The 16,756-nt window shown below is 60.0% G+C and overlaps 4 protein-coding genes and 1 long non-coding RNA gene across 6 annotated transcripts in view; 2 read left to right on the top strand and 3 right to left on the bottom strand.

Annotated features, from left to right (window-relative positions):
• The window catches only part of KMT5C (lysine methyltransferase 5C), a 6,982-nt gene extending 6,196 nt beyond the window's left edge, over positions 1-786 (top strand). Inside the window, 2 exon segments of the mRNA XM_077756904.1 lie at positions 1-213; positions 216-786. The exon segment at positions 1-213 is cut by the window's left edge and continues 212 nt beyond it. Coding sequence (XP_077613030.1) covers positions 1-213; positions 216-289 — 287 coding nt within the window. The 3' untranslated portion in view covers positions 290-786.
• Positions 787-833: 47 nt separating this feature from the next.
• Positions 834-1,726, top strand: LOC144225656 (uncharacterized). Its single transcript, XR_013333361.1, has 3 exons — positions 834-1,185; positions 1,272-1,397; positions 1,552-1,726. It is a non-coding gene; the product is annotated as an uncharacterized LOC144225656 (long non-coding RNA).
• Positions 1,727-5,601: 3,875 nt separating this feature from the next.
• On the bottom strand, positions 5,602-6,349 carry COX6B2 (cytochrome c oxidase subunit 6B2). The gene is made up of 3 exons (XM_077756905.1): positions 6,180-6,349; positions 5,884-5,984; positions 5,602-5,775 (listed from the first exon to the last, which is right to left on the bottom strand). Exons 1-3 carry the CDS (start codon positions 6,289-6,291, stop codon positions 5,722-5,724), a joined length of 267 nt encoding a protein of 88 aa, XP_077613031.1. The 5' UTR covers positions 6,292-6,349; the 3' UTR covers positions 5,602-5,721.
• Positions 6,350-6,506: 157 nt separating this feature from the next.
• Positions 6,507-13,027, bottom strand: GARIN5B (golgi associated RAB2 interactor family member 5B). Of its 2 annotated transcripts, XR_013333362.1 has the most exons (11): positions 12,722-13,027; positions 12,359-12,522; positions 12,025-12,283; positions 11,700-11,724; positions 11,475-11,539; positions 11,280-11,383; positions 11,139-11,191; positions 10,982-11,058; positions 8,554-10,634; positions 6,694-6,781; positions 6,507-6,601 (listed from the first exon to the last, which is right to left on the bottom strand). XR_013333362.1 is itself a non-coding variant. In XM_077756906.1 (10 exons), the coding sequence occupies exons 1-10, from the start codon at positions 12,869-12,871 to the stop codon at positions 6,754-6,756; spliced, it is 3,006 nt and encodes a 1,001-aa protein (XP_077613032.1). In that variant the 5' UTR covers positions 12,872-13,027; the 3' UTR covers positions 6,507-6,753. The 2 variants fall into 2 exon arrangements, 1 of the variants encoding a protein (XP_077613032.1); XM_077756906.1 differs by having other exon boundaries at positions 6,507-6,781.
• A 1,781-nt stretch (positions 13,028-14,808) lies between these two features.
• Positions 14,809-16,756, bottom strand: part of IL11 (interleukin 11) — a 2,779-nt gene continuing 831 nt past the window's right edge. The window contains exons 2-3 of the mRNA XM_077756932.1: positions 16,019-16,683; positions 14,809-15,284 (exon numbers count right to left, since the gene is read on the bottom strand). Coding sequence (XP_077613058.1) covers positions 15,114-15,284; positions 16,019-16,683 — 836 coding nt within the window. The 3' untranslated portion in view covers positions 14,809-15,113. The remainder of the gene's footprint in view (positions 15,285-16,018; positions 16,684-16,756) is intronic.

Genomic DNA, 16,756 nt, shown 5'->3' on the forward strand with positions numbered 1-16,756 from the left:
TCCGGGGGCGCCCCCGGCGGCGCCGACGCCCCCAGCCCCGGCGGGCCCCGGCACCCCCTGTTCTCCGTGCTGCCCGCGTCTCCTTGCACCAGTGGGGAGGCTGTGGCCCCCGATGCTGCCTGCGAGCGGAGGCCCTGGTGGCCCTGAGCCCGCCCCCTCGCGCCCACTGGGCCCCCCAGCAGGACTGGCACTGGGCCCGGCGTTATGGGCTGCCTTNCCACCCAAGCGCCTGCGACTGGTGGTCAGCCATGGCTCCATTGACCTGGATGTCAACGGTGACGGGCCGTGATGGGCCAGCCAGGGAGGCCCTGGGCCAGGAGAGGAGGGGATCCTGCCTAGTCCCCCCGCCCCTGGCCTCTTGTTCTCGGGGACGCACTGACCTCTAGAAGGAGCTCTTGGATGTCTGGGAGGGAGCTGGCCTTCAACCCCAGCACAGCTCTGACCCGGTGGGGGGGAGGGCCTGGGTCGTTTTGGAGACACCCAGGGATCTGACCCCTGGCCCTTTGTGATTGCTGACCCCTGAGCCGCCCCACCCGGGTTGGGTACCCTGGCCGCTGCTGCCCCACACCCCCACCCCCAACTCCAGCCTCAGGACTACAGGAGCCCTTCCCTTCCCTACCCACCTCCTGCCCTGGGAGCAAAGCCATAAGGGGTGGGGGCCGCCCCGTGGTGTCTCCCCAGAAGCCCAGGCCTCAGGAGGCGTCGGAACTGACCTGGGGGCGGCCCTCCCTAGAGACTGCCCTGCGGACAGGAGTGGGTTTGCGCTCAACTCTGAGACTGTCTGAGGTGGGGGAGCAAGGTGGGGGGGGCAAGGTGGGGGGATGTCTGGGACGCGTCCTCACCACCCGTGGGTCTCAGGGAGGCCGGATGCGACCTCATCTTTCTCATGGTGCTGTCCCTGGTGCTACTGGGGTGTGGGGGTCCCTCCCCTCCCCCACACCAGAACGGGGTATGTTGGGGGATTGAAAGCACTTGAACTTTTTATTTTATTAAAACCTTGTTATAAGCAGTGCCCTTTGTAGCTTTGCATTTTGATTTATGTGTCGAGGGGATGTTTGTGGAGCTTTGGAGGGCCAAGGGTCAGTAGGACGGCGCTGAGGGCGGTGGAGGACAGAGGCGAGCATCACACCCCCGGCCAGCGGTGCTGGTGAAGAGTGCGCGGACTCCCCCGCTCTTTCAGATGAGGTAACAGGCCCAGCGAGCAGGGTGACTTGCCCATGGTCACATGGGGCCCAGCCACCCCCGTACCCTCATACGTGTCTTCTTGGTAGGCCTGGCTCCGTGGGCCCAGGGCCGTGATGCTCCGGATCCGGGGGCATAGGGACACCACCATCATCTCCTCGCGGTCACCTACCCCCCCCACTGTGCCTGAGAGAGATGGGGACAGCTACCCACCTGTGAGTGCATCCTGCCTCCCTGCAGTCCGGGCTGTTCTAGAACTGAGGCCTCACACCTGAGGGGAGGGTGTGAGGGGCAGGGAGGGGCCGCTGGGGGTGGAGGTGGGGTGGGGCAGAGCCAAATGTGTTTGTCTCAAATCCCTTTCATTCACAGCATCTGTCTGCCCTGCGACTCCTACTGAGCCTGTTTGAAAGGAGGGAGAGGTGGGTGCAGAGGGAGGGATGCAGCCGTGGCCTCTACACGGACTGGAGTGCAGGTGTCTAGTGGCTTCTAGACCAACAGCGCAACAGAGCCGGAACCTTCTCCAGGATGGCTGGACGGAGGGACACGGGGCGGGGGTGGGGGGAGGCTACGAGGACTTCCAGAGATTCTATTTTAAATGTATTAACTGACCATGCGTGTGCACGCTCTTCAGCGGAGGGGGCCTGGGGCCTTGGTCCATGTCTCTGAAGCGTCTGGAACCCAGGTGGGCAGACGCTCACGAGGGCTCTGCTGCCGCCTGCAGCTGGCTGGATCTGGGGTGCACGATGAGGAGCTGCCCGCCAGCCTCCACCCACCAAATGCCGGTAGCAACCCCTCGGTTGTGACAGAAATGTCTCCAGACCCCGCCAGATGTGTCCCTCAGCACCACCTCCACTGAGAAGCACTAGGCTGGGGCATCAGGTCATGGGGAGGGAGTCGCGTGGGGCTTGCATGTCCAGCGCTCCCGGGACCACCCCCCCTTTTTCTTTAAACTTTTTTTTTAAATGTTTTATTTATTTCTGAGAAGAGACAGCATGAACAGCAGAGGGTCAGAGAGAGAGGGAGACACACAATCCGAAGCAGGCTTCAGGCTCTGAGCTGGCTGTCAGCACAGAGCCCGACGCGGGGCTCGAACCCACGAACCGCGAGATCATGACCTAAGCGAAAGTCGGACGTGTAACCGACTAAGCCACCCAGGCGCCCCTCTTTAAACTTTTTTTTTAAATGTTTTATTTATTTCTGAGAAGAGACAGCATGAACAGCAGAGGGTCAGAGAGAGAGGGAGACACACAATCCGAAGCAGGCTTCAGGCTCTGAGCTGGCTGTCAGCACAGAGCCCGACGTGGGGCTCAAACCCACGAATAATGGCCTGAGCCGAAGTCGGACGCTTAACCGACTGAGCCCCCAAGCGCCCCCACCCACCCCCTTTACAAACAGCCTGCAGGGGGCAGGGATGTGGGCAGCATCCGCCTTGCTGCCAGGTTCTGCCCCGACCCCCGAGTCGACAGGACAGCGCAGGCTGGGGAGGGAAGCCTGAGAGTCGGCAGGTCAAGGGAGGGCCTCGAACCCCATCACGCAGCCTGAGCAAGGACATAGGGAAGATGGCCGGGAGGTGAAGGGAAGAAGGAACTGAAAGGAGCAGCAGGTAATCACCGCGCACATGCTCGAGGTCCGTGCTCTGCCTTCTTCGCCTCTGGTAGTTGGGCCAGCAGCAGAGCCGAGCGTGCCATTCAGGCTGGGTACCCCAATCCTGGACCCCCTTCTCTCCTGACCCTTTTACGTGCACACGGCTCTGACCAGATGTTTCCAGGAGCCCCAGGACCCTGCTGATGGGTTGGCCATCCTGGAGGGCGGCTTGGGTCCAGTCACTCCCACTGTGCGATGTGGTGTCCAGCACCAGAATTGAACCGCCATGCCGATTCAGGCAGAGACCCACACGCACCCCCTGAGAACACTAGCCTGTGACTCAGCACCATCCTCCCTACGAAGAGGTGCAGGTGTGGTCATCAGCATACTGTGGACGAGCGGGCCATGGTGCAGAGGGCTCAGGACTGGGGGCCACACAGCTGGTAAGCTGTGCGGCTGGGACTTGCTCATTTCTCAGAGTTCATCAGGCTGTGGGATCTTCAGGATGAGAAAAGAGGCCAACTCCAGAGATGGGAGACTGGAGCTGGGCCTACTGGGGACCGAGGGACAGTGAGCTGGGCCACAGTGGCTTCCATGAGGTGGGGGGGAGGAGATGGACAGCGGGTTCCTTGAGGGTTTGGGTTCACAGAGCAAAGGGTGAAGGGCAGCCCAGTGGTTTTGTGATTCTGATGGGGAAGTGCCTGGAAGCGCCTCCGCCTATCTGCAGATGGGGAGGAAGGGACTGGCTGAGGGGCTCAGAGGCAGGGGAAGAGGGGAAGAAGTGGCCTGAGAAGGAAGAGATGGAGCTGGGAGAAGAGAGGGGAGTGGACGGGGAATGGCTGGGAGGTGGGGAGGAAAGCAGGGATGCAAGTTGGGAAGACAGGGGCGGGCGGTGGGGGGAGTCCAGGAAGCAGCTGCACATCCTTGGCTGGCACTGGGGCCCCAGAGGAGCTGCTCAGAGTTCGGAGCCTGGGGGTGTGCAGTGCTGTTGACCCAGACAGCCACAGAGAGGGGGGCCAGACCCTGCCTCTGGCTTGGGCACCTGTAGCGGTGGTGGCTAGGAGTGTTACGAATACTCCAGAAGTGGTTAAGGGATTGGGCCGCTTGGGTGGCCCAGTTGGTTGAGCATCTGACTCAGTTTCGGCTCAGGTCATGATCTCACGGTTCATGAGTTTGAGCCCTGCGTCCAGCTCTGCGCTGACAGCTGGAAGCTGCTTCAGATTCTCTCTGCCCTCCCCTGCTTGTTCGAGATCTCTCTCTTTGCCCCTCCCCTGCTTGTTCGTTCTCTCTCCCCTCCCCCACCCCCAAATAAATACACTTAAAAAAAAAGTGGTGGAGGGCTGATGGTGGGGACGAAAAATGGAAGGTTGGGAGTGCCTGCCAGGCAAGGACTAGAAAGTGCACTCCAGGTAGGGGTGGCTTGTGGAGGTCCAGAGGCTGGCTGGGGCTGCACAGGTGGCAGGCTCTGTGCTCAGACGCTACCTGGGTGACCTCACTGAGTGTCAGACAGCCGGCAGCCCCATTTGGTGACTCAGAGAGCTGCCTTGCCTGTGTGGCACTGCCAGCTTCCCCGCCACAGAGGCGATGCTCCCAGCATGCCCTGCACACTCACCTGCCCCCCCGCCTCTCAGGCTGTGGTTGGAGAGAGGGAGGCTGGGGGCAAGGTAGCTGGGTGAAGCCATTGCGGGAGATGAGATGTCTGGGGTGCGCCCTGGGTGGTATGATGAGAGCAGCGCCAAGCGTGTGAAGGTGTGCCGGGCGGGGGTGGGGCGGTGGCAATCATCCAGGGTGGTGGGAGGAGCTAGGTGGAGCCAGCCCTCCCCTGTGCCCGCTCAGCCCCTCCCATCATCCCACGTCTGGTAATGGGACTCTGTACCATCTCCGTGTCCGGGGGAGCTGAGGTGCACACAGGTCAAGAGGCTTGTTGAGGGTCACCTGACGCGTTCAGAATAGTAACAGCCACCTTTGAACCCCAGATTAAACAGGCATCTTGAGATGACTTCAGGCGGAGTCTGGGTCCAGGCTGTCGCAGGAGGCTTACAGCTGCAGGGAGAAACAGGGGAATCCAGTCCTGCCCTGGACTCAGTCCAGGCTAGAACTCCAGGGTTTTGTGCTGTGCTGAGGGTTATGCCTCAGCCTTGGGGGGTGGGGGTACAGGTGGTTGGGGAGATGACATTTCAGTGGGCATTTGGAAGCAGAATGAATGTTGGCGAGCCTGGCTTAGGGCAGACCCAGTGCTCAGATGTGGCAGGAGCACATTACTCAGACAGGAGCTTGGAGCATCCAGGAGAAGTGGAGAGCTGGCCGCCCTGTTTGGGGGAAGGAAGGGGGAGACTGCTCTGGCGGAAACAGTGCTCCCAGGGCAAAGTGTGCAGACTGTTGGTGGGGGGCTTGTGGGAGGAAAACAGGGTGGGAAACGGAGTCAAACGGGGGCCCGGGAGAGACGGAGAGCGGTGCAGAGCTGGGAAAGGGTCCGGAGGCAGCGCTGACCCCAACCCTCAGAACTTGGGAATGGAAGTCCCAGAGGAGGTAGAGCAGGTGTTTAGGCAAGAGAGAGGACCCCGAGGGAGGAGACGGAGGGCGGCCTAAGTGTGGGGATGGAGAGCCAGGAGCACTCTGGTGGGCACGTGTTGTCATGCAGAGGTGGTGGCTGCCTGCGGAGGTCAGTGGAGCAAGGGCGGGCGGGGCTTGGTTGCTCCTGGCCTAGACACCTGCCCGTCCGCCCCCCACGTCAGCCCCGATGGAGCGGAATCCTCCCCTGCCCTCTCTCCCCTCAGAACCAGGAGTGTTAACTGCAGGGCACAGACCAAGGACTCTTCCAGCCCCCACGCCAGATAAGAAACATCAACAATAGCTTTATTTGTGGCTTCTAGAATCTCCGGGAGACTCGAGGACGGTGGGGGTTGAGGAGGGGCGACAGTGAGGTGATCCTTCGGGGGTCCGCACTCAAGGCCGTCAGATTTTACCCGCGAAGGTCCCTTCCTGGATCTGCTCGGTCCAGCGCTGTACCTGGGGAGAGGCGGGCGGGAGGGGAGGCAGAGGGCCCTGTTCAGCGCCGCGCGACCCTCAACCCTCGCCCGGTCCGGCCGGCTGCCGGCGTCCCCTCGGCCTGCTCACCCAGCTCCTGGGGCACAGCGAGCGGAACACGCGGAAGTAGTACTCGCAGGGCTGCGTGCCTTTCCCGCGCTGGTTCATTTTCCTGACGCAGCGGTGGTAGTCTGCAGGGTGCGGCGGGGCGCGCGGTGGGGGCNGAAGGCCCCGCCCCTTCCAACCGTGGCCCTTTCCTCTAACACCCCAACCGTCTCCGCCACCAAGGCCTGTCCGGGACCCTCTCCCTGTCCTCAGGTGGGACGGGCCCCTTCCCACCTTCTCTGTCTCACTCCCTCCCCCTAACTTGGCCCTCAAGGTCTCACCCAGGAAGTTCTGGTAGCAGTTGCGGGTCTGGTTCTGGTTAGGGAAGCGCGGGTCGAAGGGTGGTGTTGGCCATCTTCCCTTGGGGGACTTCTGGGACTCAATATCCAACATCTAGGAAGGCGGCAGCTCCTGCGGGGCGCCCCTCGCTCAGCCCCTCACCCAGCTCCTGGACCCCCCCCCCAAGCCCAGNCCCACCCCGCCCCTCACACACACTGGCACCCAGACGTTTTTTGCCGAGTCTCGGACTCAGACTTTTAATCTCTGAGAATCTGGGCCACTCCCCAGGCTCCCCCTGCCCCGCCCCCCCCCCAATATATAAACGTATACATAGCTCTGGTCTCTACCGGGGAGGGAGCATCCCCCTGCCCGGCCTTTTCAGCACCCTGCTTCTTACGGTACAGGTGCACAGCACCCTGCGGGCCTGTGGTGAAGAGGAGGGGACAGCAAGGGTGGGGTCTGAGCTGCCGGACTCCAGTACCAGGACTAAGGCGGGTCTGCAGGGTCTCCGGCTACCTGGCCACGCTGGGCTCCTTTGGACATTTTGTCGGTTGAGATGGACTCTCCCGAATCCCGCTATTGAAGGCTCTGGGAACTCGGTATGCTGCAGAGACACACAGCCAGAGGGGGCTCTGCAGACCACAGGCAGAGAACAGTGAGGGCTCAGTAAACCCGCGCTAAACAAAGCGTGAGCTGGAATAAGGGTCCCCACCAGTGTCGTCCTGTCCCCGGTGTCCCTCCCAAGCTTCTCTCTTGCCTAGTTGCTAGCAAGCCCAGCTGTGGATCCTTCACATCAACATGCAAATGCACTCCTCTCTCTCTCTCCCCTTCAGAAGCACTCCAGCACCCACTTCCTGCACCAGCTACCTCTCCCCATGTCCCTCCTCCACTTCCAGCAAACTACTTGGAAAAAGCTGGTCTGCTCCTCCTGTCTGCATCCCCTCTTTGCATATATATGTACCTTCCTAGGAAGATACGTGTACTGGGGCAGGTGGGTAGGTATATAGCGGGAAAATACACATCACGTAAAATTCACCCTTGCAACCATTTGAAAGTGTACAATTCAGCAGCACTAATCACTTTCAAAACACTGTGCAACCAGCGCCTCCACTTAGCTCCAGAACATTTCATCACCCCAAAGGGAGAGCCCTCTTCCCAATAAGTAGTCCCTCCCCATTCCTCCCACCCCTCCTGGCTCCTGGCACCCGCCATGCTGCTTGGATTTGCCTGACGTGCAAGTTTCCTACAAATGGAATCACACGTGATGGGGCCTTTCGCACCTGGCTCCTTTCCCTGACCCCATGTTTCCAAGGGCGGCAGCAGGGTCACCTGCTTTCTGTGCTTCCGTAGCCCTGCCCCATTGGGTCTTGTTCCCACCGTGTAACAATTAATTCCTGATCCTCTCCCTGCTGCCTTCTCCACTCACGGCCTCTCCAACTGCTGCTGACGGCCATGGCTTCCCCCCAGGGTCCCAGACCCCAAGCCCTACAGTTGCCCTTGAGGCCGCACGGACATGTCCACCATGAGCCAGCCTGCTGGCTCAACAATAAAAGCATCTGCCCCTTTCTCCCACTTCCAGCACCTCCCCCTTCTTGTCTCATGCCTGGGCCATTGCAACTGCCTCCTCCCTATTCTCCCAGCTTCCATCCTGTCCCCTTACCTTGTCCATGCTTCGGCCAGAGAGAGCCTTTTCAAATATACATCAGTTCCAGCCATTCTGCCCCAAATCCCCCAGCTCACTCAGCATCAAACCCAAAGTCCTTAAAGTGGCCTGCACGGTCCCACGTGATCGCCAGTACTTCCATGACTTTTTCTGACTTCATTTCCTACTCTTGGGGTCCGTTGGAACTCACTCTTGGTCCAACATGTCACACACACTCATGCCTCAGGACCTTTGCGGGCCTGTTTCTTCTGCAGGGAACATACTTTCACCAGATGTGTGCATGGCTTCCTTCTTCCCCTCCTTCAAGCCTTTACACAAATGACATCAACTCACTGAGGCCCCTCCTGGACCAACCAGTCCAATACAAGAGGCTGCCTACCTTCACTTCTAGTTTAAAACCTTAGTTTTTAATTGTCAAGCCTCCTAACTTCAGCACTATTGATATTTTGTCTGGATCATTCTCTGCTGTGGTGGACCATCCTGTGCACTGTAGGATGTCGAACAGCAACCCTGGGCTCTACACACAAGATAACAGGAGCATATCCTCCCCAAATTGCTCAATGCTCTATGCCTAGTGCTTAGAACAATGTCTAGCATAAGTCAGCACTCACTATACACTGAGTCCATGAAGAAAAATGAAAAAAGGAAATGATCCTCTTTTTATCTTTCAGCTAATGGAGTTGACAGAACATGTTAGCTGTCACCCCAAATACCTGGCTGAAGGACTGTAGACATCCAGTTCCTCTATGTTCTCCACCTCAGGGGCCATGTCCATCATATTCTCATCTTCTAAGAGCATTGGTAAGATGACATCAGAGGACAACTCCGTCATGGCCAGAGGGCTGTGGTCTGGCATCCCCTCGACCTGGTCTGACATCCCCTCCAGCTGGTCTGACATCCTCTCGAGCTGGTCCGGAATCCTCTCGAACTGGTCTGACATCCCCTCCAGCTGGTCTGGCATCCCCTCCAGCTGGTCTGACCTTTCCTCGAGCTGGTCTGACCTTCCCTCGAGCTGGTCTGGCATCCCCTCCATCTGGTATGACCTCTCCTCCATCTGGTCTGACCTCCCCTCCATCTGGTATGACCTCTCCTCCATCTGGTCTGACCTCCCCTCGAGCTGGTCTGACCACCCCTCGAGCTCATGAGATGGTCTCTTTGGCTTCTGGAAGACACTGGCCCCCATCTTTGAGATGGGGGTCAGTGAGACGGGTGATGGGGGTACCTCCTCCCACCTTGATGCAGGCAGAGGGATGGGATTTGGGGAGACATCGTCCGTTATCAGGCTGCTGGCCTCATGCCTGGGGAGGTCAGGCACCTTGGAAGCCTCTTTTGGGACATGGGTCTGTGCCTCCACCCAGCGATACATGCTCTCTTCAGCCCATGGACGCATTGTCTCCTTCACCCAGGTGCCAAACAGGAATGGCTCTCCAATCACCTCTGGTGTCCTCTGCCGCAAGGGTACCTGACTGGGGCTGGCTGTTGACATGTCAGGCACCTGGCGGGTCAAGAGCCAGGAGGGCAGACTGACCGTTGCTGGCATCGGGGGAGGTTCCTTGGACTTGGCCATGATCATCATCTTGGCAAGGGTGAGCTCCTCCACCGAGAATGGCCTCCTTTGCTCCTCCGGGGGTCCCTGGATGACGAGTTCCTGGGTCTTGAGCCACTTCTGCTGCTGCCCCACGGTCTGGGATGTTAAGCCAGGCTTGTCCACGGATATCTCCTCCTTCTTTCTGTGGACCTTGTCCTTCAACTTGCCCCTGCCCTTCAAGCCATCCAGGGTGACATCCAGGGCTTTAGTGATCATGACCTCCTCTGACTCCTTCTTGGTCGTCCTAAAAGGCAGCTCCTGGGATGTTTTCTGGGTCCTCGTCTCTATCACGTCCATCTCCTGGGTGCCCACAAACATCAGTGGTTTTGCCATCCCTTCAAACTTGCTTCTCTCAAGCACTTGCCCTCTAAGACTTCCCATGGGCAGCGTGCCCAAATTGGCAGTGTCAGGTGCCATCTGGTATTGAGTAGGTGAGGTCAGATCCTTCTGGGATGGGGTAGGTGGGAACAAAGATTTCCTTCTTGGGACAGAGGCCGATACAGACTTTGGAAGAAGAGCAAGTAGAGGTGGGGCCTTCCGGGATGGGCCGGGACTGGCTGGGGCCTTCCGGGATGTAGCGGATACAGCTGGGGCCTTCCGGGATGGGCCGGGACTGGCTGCGGACTTCCGGGATGTAGCGGATACAGCTGGGGCCTTCCGGGATGGGCCGGGACTGGCTGCGGACTTCCGGGAAGTAGCGGATACAGCTGGGGCTTTCCGAGGTGAGTCGTGTACTGTTGGGGTCTTCTGGGTAACAGCGGGCACCACTGGGGCCCTCCGGGACCGGCCAGGTACAGTCGAGATCTTCTGGGATGGGGTATGCACTGCTGAGACCCTCTTGGACTGGTCAAAGAGGAATGGAACCTTCCAAGAGGCGACTCGGGCGTTTGCAGTCTTCTGAGAGGCTGGAGGCCGCTGCCTCTGCTCAGGTCCCCGAGGCTGGGCCTTTTCCTTGCGCCTGCGGAAGAAGGAGTAAGCGGCTGGGAGGGAGAAGGGGGGAGGGTAAGTGGCTGGGGGTAAGGAGGGCGAGGACAAGGTGCTGGTATCGGGGTCCATCAGGTTCTCAATGTCCTGCCACAGGTACGTGTCGAAGGGATCATAGGGTTCCAGCAAAGAAGTATCAGGTGTGTCTGCGGAGGCACAGCGGATGGGAGTCTCAATTAAACCTCCCAGGACTGTGGCTGTGTCTGAATCAGACGAGGAACCCTGTAGGTGGACAGAGAAGAGGGGAAGAATGGTGAGGACCAGGAGAGGCTCCCAGCCCCCTCCTCCCTCAGACCCAGGGGTCCAGGCCCCCAGCCCCTCCTCCCTCAGACCCCGGAGTCCAGACCCCAGCCCCTCCTCCCTCAGACCCCAGAGTCCTGACCCCCAGCCCCTCCTCCCTCAGACCCAGGGGTCCAGANCCCTCAGACCCGGGAGTTCTGACCCCCAGCCCCTCCTCCCTCAGACCCGGGAGTCCTGGCCCCCAGGCCCTCCTCCCTCAGACCCAGGAGTCCTGACCCCCAGCCCCTCCTCCCTCAGACCCAGGAGTGGGGCCTCCCGGAAATAGCTGCCTTGGAAGGGGACTGTGTGTGGTTGACGGTGTTGGAAACGATGCTGAAGATGGTGCGGATGGTGATGCTGGGCTTCCCTGGGTGAGAAGAAGGCAGTCAGCTTTGGTGGACATGCCAGACGTTGAGGGTCCGTACAGGGAGGGGGAGGTGTGCTCACCGGTAACCTGGACTTGGGTCTGAGATGCGTCGGGGTGGAGGTTTCTTTGGGACCTGCAGGGGCCAGTGTGGTGTGACTCGGGTGGCCTCCACACCAGCCCTCACCCTCTGCCTCCCGTGGGCAGCAAGACCCCGAGCCTACTTCTTGTCTGCAGATTTCTGTCTAGGGTCAGCGTGCTCCAGCTGCGACCAGATGAGGGGCACGGAGTCGCCCACGGCCTGGGACTTGAATTTGCGCTTGAGGGCCTGGCGGTGGGAGGAGGGACGGCGGGCGGTCAGGGGGTGCAGCACCCGCAGCCGCGGCCCCTCGCCAGCCGGGCCTGTCCAGCCCACTCACCCTGGCCTTCCTCTGTTTGTGACGTGTCAGCGTCTTGTAAGGAAAGTTGGGCTCCACAATCATGACTGCAGAGGAGGGAGGACTTGCAGTCAAGGTCCCTGGAGGGGAGGACATGGGGCTCGGGCGGGGGAGGGCGGAAGAGCTCCAGTGATGGCAGGTGCGGCCACACCTGGGCGGGAGAGGCTGAGAAGTGGGGTAGGGCCTAAGGACACTGAGGCTGCTCACCGGAACGCCTGGACTGGGGCTGGGCCTGTGGACAGTCGGGGGGGGAAGGGGTCAGTCAGGACGGGCGCCTCCTCCTGGCTTCCACATCTCCATCACCTACCCAGCTCGGGACTCCAGGACCCCAGCCCGTCCCCATGCCAGGACCCAGGGGTCCTGCCCTCCTTTCCTGCCAACCCTGGAATCCAGGCCCCGGCCCCCTCCTCCCTCAGACCCCGGAGTCTTGGCCCCCAGCTCATTTCCGGGGATTCTGGACTTCAGCCGTTGGTCCTGGCTCTGAAATCCAAAGCCCTAGCTGCTCCCAGGGTCTGTGGGGGGCACTGCCCACCTGGAGGCGCCAAGTGGAGGCAGGAGGTGCGGCGCCGGCCAGGTCCGTGGCGGGCGCGTGCAGGGTCCTGGGGACCCAGGTTGTGGCGGGCTCCTGGAGCAGATGGATGAGACGGAGCCAGCGGTCAAACAGGAAGCCGGCCTCATCACCGGCCGCATCCAGCTCCAGGTAGTAGTAGCGGCCTGTGACCAGGCGCAACTTCAGGCGCCAGGAGGACAGATCATGCACGTAGAGGCGGAGCAGGTGCAGCGGGAGCATCCTGGGGGAGGCAGGAGACAGATGCTGGAGCAGGAAGTGGGACGGGGTTGGGAGGAGGTGGGGGGGGGGCAGGCACCTGGTCAGGACGAGGCTGGAGCACTCCCTGCCCTCCCTGCCCTCCGGGGGCTGAGCGATCAGCAGGATGTCTGGCAGCAGCAGGCCAGGCTGGGAGGCAGCCACACCCATGGTCACACGGTTGGTTCTGTGGTGCACGTACACGGGGGCCCCTCGATTGGTCACCTGGGGGGGCCAGGGAGAGGGGCTGGGACCACTCCTTTCTCCAGTGCTCCTCCGGCACCTCCAGCCCAAGCCCCCTAACCCCTGAGCCTCCTTGTCCCCACCGCTGCTTCGTGCTTGCCTGGGTTCAAACCCCCCAGCCCAGAGGGGTCTCAACCCCCTCCTGCCCCTCCCCGCCCCCAGGATGCAGGGAGCTGGGGACCTGGACAAAGTTACTCTCGAACATGGGCAGCGGGCGGAGGGGCAGGTACTCGCCCTTCTGGAGGGTCTTCTGCAGCTCGCCTAGAGTGGGGACCCATTTTGAGGGTCCATGGAATGGCTCCATGTGCCTGATGTTCCAAAGCCGGTTCATGATGGCTACAGAGAAGGTGGCTCACCCCAGGCACAGAGTCAGGGACCTGGGCGCTTGGCCTGCCCTGTGCCCCCCAGCCCACTGGCCCTGGCCCTTTAGGCTTGGCAGGTGTCAGAGCTCAGTGGTCCCAGAGGGTGGAGCTTCCCCAGGGCTTGGCCATGGCCCTGCGGTGGGGGGTGTCAGCCCTGGCCCGGGGGAGGAGCCTTCGGTGGGGGGGCTTTGTGACCTCATCAGACACATAAAACTCTTTCTGGAAACTCTCTGGGAGGCGTGGGCTCCCTTCTCCTCCAGGCCTGGAGTCTGTGATTCGGAAGGGACTCCGCACCCTTGGCAGGATCTGTCTTGGATGTTATAAATAGATAATTAACCAGAGTTTCCCACTTAAGAAGGGAGGCCCGCGTGTGGTCCCAACTCGCCACTGACCCTTCCGTAGACCTTGAGGAAGACCCAAGAAGTCTTGGTTCCCCGATATAGAGCTGATTTGTGTCTGACCGCGATCGCTGAACATTGGTCATCAAGAAAGGGGCATGCGCTTTGCAGTGAGCCAAAGCTCTGGCAGAATCACAGCCGCGTCTCTCAAGGTGTGACCTTGAACACAATGTCCCCTCCCCGCCAGCCTCACACCACCACCACCCCCCGTCTGGAAAGTGGGGCATATTTGGCATTCAGGGGATCATGTAAGTAAAGCCCTATACTTTAAGGCATGGCCCAGCCTACCCACCCCTCCCGCCCCTGGGAGCAGTCATCCTTGACTCCTTCTGAGGTCTTATTTTGGGGGAAGGGGCTGACTGGCATTCTGTCATTCTAAAAAGTGTGTATTATTATTTTTTAAATGGGTCACACAAAATACATGGTCATTGTAGAAATTCTGGGTAATTTGGACAAGCACAAACGATAAAAGTCACCCATAACCCCATCCCACCTTCTACCCTGAGTTGACTATGGTTGACATTTTGGTGTATTTTCTTTTTTGCTTTTTAATGTTTTATTTATTGAGAGAGAGAGAGTGTGAGCAGGGGATGGTAAGAAAGAGAGAGGGAGACACAGAATCCGAAGCCGACTCTAGGCTCTGAGCTGTCAGCACAGAGCCCAACGCAGGGCTTGAACCCACAAGCCATGAGATCATGACCTGAGCCGAAGTTGGAGGCTTAACCGACTGAGCCACCCAGGTGCCCCTTGGTGTTATTTTCTTCTAGGAGTTATTTTTATTATTATTTTTTAAGTTATTATTTTAAAGTAAGCTCTATGCCCAATGTGGCACTTGAACTCACAACCCTGAGATCAAGGGTCGCACGCTCTACTGACTGAGCCAGTCAGGTGCCCCATGTTCTAGGACTTCTTAAAAAAATCTACGTACCTACCCATCCATCCATCCATCCATCCATCCATCTGAACACAAAGTGGGAATCATGCAGAGAAGACATGCTTTCTCTATGTCTTAAAGCCACCTCTGTATCATCCCCCCTTCGTGGCTGTTATTCCATCACACACAGGTGTCATTTATTATAAACCATCCCTCATTGTTGAACATCTAGGTTGTTTCCAGTTTGCTGTTGTGGACACCGCCATAATGAACGACCTCAAATTTGCAGTTTTGTTATGTACAAGTACTGTAGGGCACTGGATGACCTTCTGGAACCTTCCATTAAATATCTATTGAGTGCCTAGGAAGTGCTACGTACCAGATGAGGCTGAGACCCTCCCCTGGAGGATCAACCATCTCTCCTCTGCTGTCCTGCCCACTAAGGGTCCCTGCTCCAGGGACCCCAGCCCCCAGGCCTCAGACAAATCACCTGTAAGTGGATGTGTATGACAAATTTAATTCCCCTTTCTGTATCGTACAAAGGTTTCTCACATTTTGTACAAAAACCCAGGTTTCCTTTCCCTTCCCTCCCCACCCCAACACAAAAAGTAATTGTTTAATAAATAATATATGCTCCTGCCCAGGCCCAGAGGCGTGGGAGACAGGGAAACACTGTGGCCAGACGTCTTAGAGATTCAAGAATCCAGGACTCAGTTCCCTCCCCCTTTGATCCCCAAGTCCACCCGCCCCCTTAAATAAATAAGTATAAATAAGGCACAGTTGCCCCCCCACCACTCTGCCCGGGTCTCCTGGAGGGACCGTCTCTAATTAGGGGCAGGAGAAGAGGGGGGTGCCTCCCGGCCTCCATGCCCTTAGTCCCAAAATAAATAAATAAATAAGATGTGGCATTGAAGGACGCTGGTGGTTCTTTGCGGCCGGTCACAGCCGAGTCTTCAGCAGCAGCAAGCCCCGCACGGCCCAGTCAAGGGTCAGGTGCAAGCCCCCAAGAATGGCGTGAGCCGCCCTGATGCCTCCCCAGGCTGAGGCTGGGGGGGCCAGCGGGGGAGCTGGTGGGTCTGGGGGTGCTTGGGGTAAGGCCAGGCGAGACATCTGTTGGGAGAAGATAGAGGGTTAGCAATAGCTAGGGCGTGCAGTGGGGGGTCCCGGGAAGGGGTGTTTGGAGCATCTACTGAATAAGGGGTTGGGGAGTCCAGGCTGCATGTTTCCAGAGGATCCTTAGCCTGTGGGGTAGGGTTTCTGGGTGGGGAGTTCTCAACACTTTGGGTTCAGCAAAGGAGGAGATCTCAAAGCTGGAACTCCAGGGCCGCGTTTAGAGGATCGGGGGGTGAAGACTGTAGAGTCAGGGCTGGAACCCTGGTGCTAGGTGAGGGCTGGGGGCTGTAGGCTCAAGTCTGGGGGTCAGGTCCAAGACCTCGGGGTCCACGTCTTAGAAGTGGGGTCTCTAGGATCCAAATTCAGGGACTCATGGGTGAGGGCTGGGGTCTCAGGACTGGGAGCCGGGCTTTGAGGTCCAGGGTCTCTGTGGCCAGGCCCAGGAACGGGCATCTCAAGTTTTCTGGTCTCAGGTTCTGGCAGTCAGGGGTTGGCAGTTTTACGGGCTCACAAGGTCTTAGAGACTCAGAGCTCGGGGTCTGGGGTCTTCTCATTTGAGATCTCACGGTCTAGGTTCTTGAGGTCCGGAGTTTGCAGAGCCAGTCTCCAGGCTGGCTTAGGGTCAGGGTCTGGGGCCTCCAAGGGGGCTGGGAGACTCTGAGCAGGCCTGGAGTCTGGGGTCCTGGGGTCTCAGGTTTCAAGTCTGGGGCCTGGGAGCTGCGAGGTCGTACCAGGAGCTGCAGCCGGCGCAGCAGTCGGTCCAGCCGGGCCTGCAGGGAGCCCAGCTCCGGCTCCAAGGTCCGCAGGGAAGGGCCGCCCGCCCGCCGCAGCCACTGCACGTGCCGCAGGTAGGAGAGCAGGTCTGCGCGCAGCCGCGTCAGCACACCGGGGAGCTGGGANGGTCCCCGGACTCCTCCCTCCCGCTGCTTCCGTGGTAGCCCAGAAGCCCCCCCCACTCTGGGTCCCGGGCCCAGCCCACCCCCTGCAGGCCGTCCCACCAGCTGTGCGGCAAGCTGCCGGGTGTCCGCCAGCAGCGAGCGGGTCAGGAGCACGGCGCTGTCCAGCTCAGCCCGAGGGTCTGGGGAGGCCCGTGGGGGGCCAGGCGGCGGCCCCGGGGCAGCAGCTCTCTCCGGCCACAGGCTCAGAGCGACCAGGACCAGGCAGCAAACACCTGGGGGCGGGAGAAGGCGGAGAGCGCTCAGACCGGACTGGTGGGTCCGGGGGAGGAGGGCCTGGGGGTCCCGAGTCCCGGGGTGGAGCGCCCAGGGCCGGTCGCAGGCCCGGGGCGGGCTTCCCTCTCCCTCCCCGGCTCTGGCTGCCCCGCCCGTCGGAGCAGACGCGGCCCGGGGCGGGTAGACGGGCCGGGCGTCTCCCGTCCGCCCCCGGACGCCGGAATCTGGGCCCCGGGGCGGGGCATGAGGGGGGAGGCACAGGCCAGACCCTGCCCCCTCCCCCGGCCTCGGGAGCCC

This window comes from Crocuta crocuta, unplaced genomic scaffold (genome assembly GCF_008692635.1).
Source record: "Crocuta crocuta isolate KB4526 unplaced genomic scaffold, BGI_CrCroc_1.0 scaffold142, whole genome shotgun sequence".
NCBI classification, from domain to species: domain Eukaryota; kingdom Metazoa; phylum Chordata; class Mammalia; order Carnivora; family Hyaenidae; genus Crocuta; species Crocuta crocuta.